The 10,177-nt window shown below is 38.6% G+C and overlaps 1 protein-coding gene across 1 annotated transcript in view; it reads left to right on the forward strand.

Moving 5' to 3' along the window:
* Positions 1–7,229, forward strand: part of FAM117B (family with sequence similarity 117 member B) — a 29,337-nt gene extending 22,108 nt beyond the window's left edge. The window contains exon 8 of the mRNA XM_032114473.1: positions 1,332–7,229. Within this exon, the coding sequence (XP_031970364.1) occupies positions 1,332–1,650 (319 nt within the window). The 3' untranslated portion in view covers positions 1,651–7,229. The remainder of the gene's footprint in view (positions 1–1,331) is intronic.
* Positions 7,230–10,177: the final 2,948 nt, after the last annotated feature.

A 10,177-nucleotide genomic window follows, 5' to 3' on the forward strand; every position in this document is an offset into this window, starting at 1 on the left:
TTGGTGTGTAACTGTAGGACTGTTCTACTGTAGAGTGAAACAGGCTTCTACAGAAGTTTTTACCTGGCTATGGCAGTTCTCAGACATTGCAGTCTCATGAAAAAAATCTTTTCATATCTGTTACTTGAATTCCATGTGTATGTGGAATACATGAGTGTAACTATTTAAAGCTCAACCTTTGTTTAACATAATTTCTATTTGAAGATCCTGTACAGGATTTTCATTTGGGAAGAAAATTTACAGGTGGGGTTGAATTTTCTGGACATTTGGGAGAATCAGCTAGCATGGAAATGTACCCTATTTCATGACCAGAATTACTTTTCAGAATAGAGTATCTCTACGAGAGTACACTGGAAGATTGGCTTGCTTGGCTTAGTAAAACAAAGACGTGCTCATGTCTGTCTTTTACAAATACAAGGAAGCGAGGGGGAGGTTATAGGCTAAAGGACAATGCTAGCAACAAAAAAAGTGAATAAAAATTTCTGATGGCTATTTTCAAGCAGTAAAGAGAGACTTTAAAGCAGATTTCTATAGTTCTGTCTTAAAGTAGAATTTGGCTACTGTAAGTAGATTTACATTGCAGCGTTAGAAGTAAACACAGAAGGCATTCCTAAGCTATCCATGATTTCCATTCCAGCTCTGCTCTTCTTAAAGCATGTCTTAGGCTGAGTTCTATGCTGAAATGGCAAAAGTGCAAGTCAGGATCTAAATACGTGTTCCACACTTCCTTCCCAGGTTATAGGTACTTGATCATGAAAACTACATTTTACTCTCTGCATTGAGTTTTCTGTAAGATGGGTTCATCTTCTGCGGAGATTCAGGGCACACTCATGTGAACATGCAAAGAAGGGAAAAGTATAGAAAAGGGGATGCCCCGATTATCATGAACCCCTTAGAGATATGCAATATTAGGATCATTGGTATGCCAGCTTTCTTTCACAGGGCTTGCTGTATAAATAGTGTCTGTATGTGAGGCAGAACTGGTTGAGCTGTGAAAGTTTCTGGAGAACACAATTGAAAATACTTTCTCATATATTGAATGTGCTAGTTCATGGACAGGGTTTGTGATCAAGCATGAAGTTGGTTGGGTTCCTTAGGTTTGGAAACAGCCTGCCCTAAGAACATGCTTTTGCCTTGCAGCACATGTAAACAAGCAGTTTAAACCATCTTGTCATTTGCTGTGTGCTGTGAGTGTCATTAAGGCATTATTGAGTAGCTGAAATACTTCAAATTGAAACCTCGACTTGTTTCTGATTATGTGTTCAGCAATACATCCCTGCCATGGCAGAATTTGATTGTTCCATAAAACCATTGTGTGTATTTTATTCTAGGCCAAAGCCATTGCATGAAATTCCAGCCTTCTATTGCCCTGACAAGAACAAAGTGAATTTCATTCCGAAAAGTGGCTCTGCCTTCTGTCTTGTCAGCATCCTCAAGCCACTTCTTCCCACACAGGATCTCACACTTAAGGGCACTACACACAGCCTGACTGTCTCCTCCAGCATGACGCCTGGTTTGTTACAGCCCATTTCTGTGGCCTCCTTGACTACAAACACAGATCAAGACAGGATCTCTCGTGGAACAAGTACAGTAATACCACAGACCTCTCTGCTCCAGCAGTCAGGATGTATTGAGGAAGCTGAAGAATAATTTAGATTGTCTTGACGTTTTTCTGGGCAACTACTGGGAAAAAAATGGAACCATTTGACCGGACCTTTCTGATCACACACGCACATTGTTTTAACAATTTATGGCACTGCCATAATCAAACTGTTTGTATAATTGACAGTTTGGTAGCACATTGAGAAGTTCAGGAGGATGCAGCAGCTGATGTGCTGTTCTGCTGTCTGCTTTTGAAGACTCTGGTTCTGTTTTTCTCCTGCTTTTTTTAAACACTGGTGAAAGCAAAGACTATCATAATCCTTTGCCGTTTAAAGGACCAGTTGTTGTGATGGTGTGTATCCTCTGACATTTTTTCCCCATTAAAACAAGTCTCAAGACCAGCCAGCTGATCCCATTTACCATTGTAATCTGCGGAGGGAGGGGCAATCAGATGGTTTTGCAAGATGTCTTTTGTATGAAAATGTGTATTTTGTAACAAAATTTTGCCTTTTCTGGTTTGTAGCAGATGGTGTTTCCTGGTGATGATCCCCCTACCCTTTTTTTTTTTTTCCTTTGGTGGGGAAGGTTCTTTTATACTTGGCTGGCTTACAGCTGATGGGACCAAAGGATTGCTGAACTATTACAGCAGTCTCAAATTATGTGACCTTGCTGAACAGCCTCAGATGTAAACAAAGCAAGACAAGTTAATATGTTTGAAACTTTTAAAACAGAAGAGTATGCAAAAACAGTGTTAGTATATAGTGTACATTTTTTTTATACTGAAAATTTGTGCTTCTGGTAAGTCACATTCTTAAAACTCCTTCCTTCACAGAATTCCTACTAGTTTATTGGCTGGAAAATTGCATTTTAAAGCACTTGCCCTGGTATTGTTCTATTTGTCCATAGAATTTTTGTGCAGATGTGGGGAAAAAACATATTATCCTCTTCCTTGGTATTCTTTCTTCCAGAAAATGCTTGGCTCTTACAGGCTTGCTTAGCTCCTTATGAGTCAGCCTGAATCATTAATCACTCTTGGTACAAATTTGCTCTGACATGACTCATCACTGTATTATAGACCCTGGCCACATAATACTGAAATACTGAAATACCTGTGCATGGTTTCCTCCCTTTGTCATAGCAGTGTTTGTGTGTCCGTTGAAGGTGATGGTTTGTCAGGCATGATATGTGTTACGCAGAAGTTTACAGCAGCAAATATGTTCTCCCTTTTTGACTAACAGCTTAGGCTGGCATGTAAAACAGAGGATTTTTTTGATACTTCGTCTGTCCTGATAATGTGACAGTTAATGGTTGCTTTGAAATTACAATAAAAGGCAAAAATGGGGGGGAAAGGCAACTGCAAACAGAAACTGTTCAGGAACTTCACTGAGGTTTCTCATGTGTTCCTGGAGTGCATTACTTGGGTTTGAATTAATACAATTATAGATATGCAGAAAACTGCAGTGACCTGAATACTGGTGTCATATCCACTTACAAAACAAGTTGATCTTGTACCTCTTTAACAGAGTTAGATTCAGTAATTTCAAAGTCAGTGTCGTCGTGGGCAGTCTCTGGGTCTGAATATTGGTCTGTTACACACAAGCAGTTCTCACTGGCTTGCACCTGCATAACTTCCATCTACATAGCTTCCATGGATCAGTTTTATTCTCAGGTCTCCTCATAATGGCAACTATTTAAAGATGATACTGCAAGTATACCAGTCTTGTTCGGTGCTTAATATGCTGAATTTGCTTGCAAACATTTCGTTTGAGAGAAAAAAAATCCTGCATATGTGTGCAGATAATAATCATAATTTTGATGCATATTTGCTGTTCCTTTAAATCCTGTATTAGTAACTATGATTGCAGTGTACTTTATTCAGCGAGTAAGTGCAAATCATATTAGAGTGCGCAAATTCTCTCTTTATAGTATTTTTAAAACATGATGCAAAAAATTCAGTAAATGAAAATTGTACCAGGAAGTATGAAAGTATTACACCTGTTAAACTAGCAAACAAGCATAGTTTGATTTACTATGTATCTTCCCATGAAAATGAACAGGATTGTTTTGAAGTAACAGTTTTGATTTGCACTGACATTGTCAGTCATCTGAAGTTGTTGAGGAACAGAGTTTTAAAATAAGCAGCTTTGTGCATCAAACTTGTGTAATTCTGCCAGTTGATAGTTCTTTTCTAGGCATTGTGGATGTTGATTTGTTTCTTCTGAAACACTGCAGTGCAATTTGAAGCCTAAAATTTACTGCTTTAGATAGGTTTGTTTAAACCTGGTGTGGCTGAATCCAGATCATATTCAGGTGAAGGAAGTGCTTTTAAGTCTGTTTTCTACTTCTGTAACAGTAGCATGTAAAGAACTTCTTCATTGTTGCCAAACTGCCTAGTGCTTTATTAGGAGATCTTAACTGAATGGTTAAGAACTGAAGGGCTAAAGTTAACAAATAGCCTTTATTGCAGCCTTGACACTTAACTGACTTCACCAAAATGCATTCTGATGTTTGTTTTCATCACAGTGTGACTCTCCCAAATAGCAGTGGGCTTTCTTACTGTAGGACTTTCTTTTGCACCTGTTGTTGTAGTACTTCGAGTATCTCTGGTAGTTTACCTTGTATGTTATTGGACAATGTACTGTACAAATTAGTGAGCTGCTCTGATAAAAACCAAATGTAAATGTGTGAAGTTTTTGCTTTTTATAAAAAAACTGCATTCAGGACAACATTCAGTCATTTTTATATGCAGGACAACTCTACTATTGCTGTGGCAGCTCAACTTTATTATGAATCCACACTGAAGAGTCAGAATTAAGAAAATATGACAGCTCTTGTTCTGAGACCAGCTTTGATATGTGCAGACAAAAATTAGCCTTAAATTTTTTATGTGCTGTCTTGTGCCATAGCATAGCTGTTAGCTGAACTATTTAATTCGATTTGCAAATAGCTTTGAGAGTGCATGGAGCTTTTTAAAAATTCTTTTTTGTATAGAGCGCGATGTTCATTCTTTTGGGGAGCTGACCTGTGCATTACACAAGCACAGTTTTACTGAAAGAGTTTAAATTCTTTTGGCTTACTGAAATCCTAACTATGCATAGACCTAGTCAGTTCCTTGATTGCCAACTTTGTAGCTTAAGATAAAGGTCTATTTTTATGCACAACTCGACACACTTGATATTCTTGTTTTCTTGGTATTTTACTTCTAGCCACACTTAAAGGCTGGTGGTTGTGTTCAATAACACTGACCGTTGATTTTGAGATATAATAAATGATGTTACTCCAGTTGTAAATTTTACTTAAATCACAAGGAAGGAGTTTATTGTAATGAAGTCCATGGTGACAGCTATGATTATTGGAATTGTTTTTTCAAAAACTCAAGGTGCAAGGGTAGAGGGCTCCTTTGGTAAAGTTTGACCTGCTTCAGCTATTCTTTCCTTGCTTGGTACCATAATCCTGTAGCATTTAAATACTTGGAAAAGTAACAGATGTGCTTAAGTACATATATCTTGGAAAGAAATTCTTGGTTTCAGGTACATATCCCAAGTGAGGAAAAAAGGGAGTGAAAATTAAATATTACTTACTGTGGACGTAAATGGTTGCTGTGTTTGACTTACGTAAAGCAATAGCAGTTCTTATAAAGTATGTTTAGTCTCAGGGCTATTTTTTGATTTGTTCTAAAATACAATTTCCTGGAATTCAGAGTCTGAGACTGTTGAAAAACACTGAAGCTGAGCTTTTTGGGAAGAAGGAAACAAAGTCATATCCATTAAGATTTCCTCTGCCTCAGGCCTGACTTCTTGCTGTTTATTAAGAGAATTCAGTGGTACCACAGTAATTCCTTGCTGAAGTATTACCTGTTCTCTCTCCCTGCCATCTCTGAAATGCTGACTGATGTCTTCATAGGAGCTCAGTGCCAGTGTTATCCATGTTTCCTTGCTAAATGTTTCCTTGCTGAGTACTTGACAGCTTCTCTATCAAGGTGAGAGGGCAAAGGAAGATGCAAAGGAAGTCACCAGAGACTTGCAGTTACAGAGATCATTGCTGCAGGGTGACTTCTTGGGTATCTTGATTTCCACTTGACTCATTGTGTACATGCACGCATACAGTCTGCATAAGTCTGCTGCTTTTATCTGTATGGCTGGAGTCAGGGCTGGTATTTTTGAGACCCTTTTATTATTTTTTTTCCTATGTACAGACTTGCAGAGCTGTTCTCTTCCAGAACTGATGCACACTTACATGTATCTCCAAAGCAAAGCTTGTGTGTTGTTCTTGCTTGTCCTCGTGAGATTAATATAACCTGCAAAAAGGAAATAAAAGCACCCAAACACTTGAGAATATCAGGACTGTGCTCTCTCCATATAATCCCATAGTTTGTGTGCGCCCTTCATCAGATGACTTAGACCTGAGCCAGGTTGATATATGTTAAACCAAAAATATTTGCTCTTTGGAAAGGCAATAGAAGGTATGGCCTTCATAACCTAGGGAGGTGAAAAGCACTGAGGCACAATTTGTTTTACTGTGATCAAAGAGTTCTTATAGAATTGTTTTTCTGAATATGGGTATACAGGAAAACAAAGTGACCAATCACTGCAAGATGTACCTGTGTGTTTTCTTGATGTGAGTTTGTGAGCATTCAGCAACTCTGAAAATCAGTTCCACTCTTAGTGTTCTGTTTATACAAAGAATGACTTAGGTGCATTGTTTGGAAACTGTTACTTTGCACATCGAGTAGGGAGAGAATTTTAACTATTCCCAAGTGTTCTGTGAAATTCCAGTCCTGTACCCCAGCTGAACCGGTCCCTTTCTGAGTGCTCCAAACATAAATGGAGTCCTGTTACTGCTTGCTTGGTTCCACTGCATGTCATCAGTAAATACTTTGGGTATGGTCTTTGTTTAACAGCCCTCCATTGGGATTTGTATTTGACTACAGAGACTTCTATAATGTTGACAGGTCTGTCTGAATAGCAGAAGAGGACTTGGCCTGATAACACTGCAAGTTAACATTTCTTACACAAACTTCTTTTGAAACAACTCTCTTTGAAAATCTGCTAAAAAAAAGAAAACAAACCCCTTCTGAACACAACATCCATCCCAATTTTCAATGTACTGATAGTTAAGAACATAGCTTGGCTTCATTCTAAATTATTTTGTTTTTTGAAATGTGCTATTTTTGAGGGTAGCAGTCAAAGGATGTTCAAAACTGCCATTAGATTTGCCTTTGTATGAAATTGGCTGATATGTTTTCCTCTGTTACACTGTGATAACTTGTGGAGATGTTCTTGCTTATGTTGTACTGATAGGTTATTTGTTGCATGTAAAGTGATTTTTGTAAGCAAGAGGAATTCCAGGGATGTTCTGCAAAAAAGGGCCTATTCTGAGGTGATGTACACTGTTGTAAAACTGGAGCAGCTCAACTAATTTCAATGGAATTCTTGATTTACACTAGTCTTTTTGCTATGTGTAGTTATGCCAGTACAATTTTGCACAATGTTATTTGAATATTGCGTTCTGACTTGTGAACTGTTTCTACGGAAAACAGTGAAAATTTTACAAACTGCAATAGCGGAATGTTTTTGGCCTTTTTTTTTTGTTTTGTTTTTGCCTAAAATAAAAAGTTGTCACTTTGAGCTATGGGCTAATCTTGGATTTATTTGTAGTAGCAAGGGTTTTTTGTGTTCTCACAGTCTGAAGATTTGCCTGAGCGTTTACCCTGAGGGTAGTGGGCATTTACTACAAATAAAATAACGACTTTTTAAACCCTTTTGAAAAAAATTCATCAGGATGGAAATCTTTGTTTAATCCATGCCCTAATTCCTCTCCTCCTGGAGAACAGTCCTGAAAATTCTGCCTTTCCCTGTCTTCATCTGCAGTAAGTTTGGTCAGTTCCTGAGGACACTACAATCCCACTATTAGGGGAAGGTGCCTAAAGTCCTGGACTTTGGAAACAGAAGGATTCAGCATGTATTCTCCTGGGAGGGAAGGTATGAGAACAGGACTGAGGAAAAGCCCTGGATTCCTGCTGGTAGGTTCATTTTGCTGTTCAGTAGAATGCAGCTGCTGAAGCCTACCCGGGGAGGCACTTAGGCTGAAATGGTCTCATGTTCTACATTTATCTGTTTACTCAAAACAAGCTTCCTTCTACATGAGCAGAATTTGGAGCCAAAACTTCTTTAAACTAGAAGTGGTGAACTAGATAAATTACTGAGTTCGGGGATTTTTTGCTAGGTCTTCTATTAAATTTTGGCCTTAATTTGTCTAAAAGGCTTGGAGCAATTCCCCTTCTGAGAAATCATTGTCAGTTATGTTTCATTCCAGAATGGAAAGGTAGATTTCTTGGAATATTGTAGAATTCAAGTGTGTACCCCTCAAGGCAGAGCTAGCTTCTGCTTTTCCAGTGGTGGAAAAGCTTGGGTCAATAAATGTGACATCAGAATCAAGTTCTCAGTATTGTGCTTTTCACAGCCAGAGACCATGGGTCAATTTGCACCTAACTAGGAAACCACTTGGCTGAAATGTAAAAGAAATTCACAGCCAGTCAAGTCTGGAGTATTTAATGCTTTCTCACATTTTAGGCTTTTTTACCTGTTCAGTTGTCTATGGATGTTTGCCTGTCTCTACATGAACAGGATCTGATTCTTTATTAAATAGGCTGTGACCTCATTCCTCAGGAAACTATTTCTTCCTACTGATTAGAAATCTGGTATTTATGGTTTTGTGCATGTAAGGATGATCTTACCGTAAATATGTCTGGTGTTCAAAACATCTTCACTTGCATTATATATAGGTTAACTGCAAGAGACATTAAGAAGCTGATGAAGATCATCTGTGAAGACAAAGAAAATGGAAAGAGCAACTCTGTGGTGAGCAGTGACAGTTTTCCAATTCTTGATTCCCTGTTTTCATTATGAGCAGTTACGTTCCTCAGTTAAATAGCTGCTCTTTTTTTTTTTTTCCTTTGGGCTGTAAGGGATAACAGACTGCTGGGAGGATTTCTCAGGTATCTCAGTTTTTTCTTGGAGTTAGGTCTGACTGCATAGCAAATTACTATAGAAGTGGTAAGCTAAGGCTTCTTGCTTTTTATCATATTCCCTTGTCCTTTTACCTCCTCCTGGCTCTCCACTCAGCATTTGGAAATTGTACAAGATAGTCATCCCACCCAGACTTCAGAACATGTGAAGGGCTACTGTCTAACACTGTTTCATCTGTGTACAGCATGTACAGAAGCACTGTTCTCTGCCAGACGTGTACTGGTTAAATGCTGTGTGCTGCAGACATAGGTTAGAATAGGATGGAGGAGATAATTTAGGTGAAGTTCTCCCACACTTGAAAAAGGCTGGATTCATCACCACTGCATATACCCTTTTTTTCAAGTCTTAGTCCTCCCAAACAAGCCTGATCTGCCTCCTCCTGCACTGTCTTTTTACAGAACCCTGTTTCATGTAACCTGGGCCATGGCCCTGTAACTGATGCTTGTATTGACGTAGGAGCATGTCTGTGGTCAATAGCAATTTCACATTGCAGTGACTTTGCTTGTAGTAAAGAAAAAATTCAGTAGTAGATTAAAACCTCATTACTGCAAGCAAAGTAGAACACTGTTCATTAATTCCTACACTTATGAGCATGGGTGTGTAACTGCTGTGATTAAGCTGTTGATTAAGAAACTGTTTGCACAGTTTGTTGTGGATGCCTTTCCCAGTTACAGATGTGTAGCTGACCACTGTAAGCACTGTTTCACTATAAACACTAATTTCACTGTTGATGGAAATGGCTGTTAGGGAGGTTTCTGTGCTTCCTGCTAGTGGGTATTCACTGCAAGTAGCTGAACAGTGAGCACTGCCAAAATTAATCTGGCTGTGTGTGTCAGGCAGGCAGCAGGTAAGAATGTGTTCTCTTTGCCCTTCATCTTTCCAAATCCCTGAAGTTAATTGCAAGTTAGGACAGAACTTGACCTACAACATCTTGTGTTGGACAAATTAGCAAAGAAGGTACATCCTGGCCTAGCCCAAATCTTCTGTGTGGCTTTTGCAAGATTTTAATCATGTCTGAAAAATACTTTTCTATATGCAGAAATCATAGAAGCACTGCTGAGCTGCAAGATGTAGTGAGGTGCTGCATAGAATAGTTGAAGGGCTACAGCAGAATTTGATTTACAATATGAGTTACTTCTCTCTTGAGATGAAGTTTTTGTTTCTATTTCCTGTTTAAATAGAGCTAGTTTTGGCCTAGGGTTGTTCTGGAGATTTTTTTTTTAGATATTCTCAACCTTTTATGAATTATAGATATTTAATTCCTCGTTAAGAGGTTGTTTTATAGCTTGTTCAATGCTGCAGTTTCAATGGAACAATTCCCTTTCCTCACACAGAAAATGGTCTTTTTGTCATGACCTTTGATTCAAGTTGTAAGCAATGTCTTCAGCCCATAAACCTAATCTTCAGGTTTCTGGGAGATGTTTGCTAAGTTCCAACTAATTTCTTAAAATAAAACTGCAGGGAGCTGTCCTTGCTCCAAGAGCAGGATGGATGGCAGCATTCTCCTGCAGGTGTGTAACAGCTGCCATCCCAAATCACCCGTGTGC

Source organism: Corvus moneduloides, chromosome 7 (assembly GCF_009650955.1).
Source record: "Corvus moneduloides isolate bCorMon1 chromosome 7, bCorMon1.pri, whole genome shotgun sequence".
NCBI lineage: Eukaryota > Metazoa > Chordata > Aves > Passeriformes > Corvidae > Corvus > Corvus moneduloides.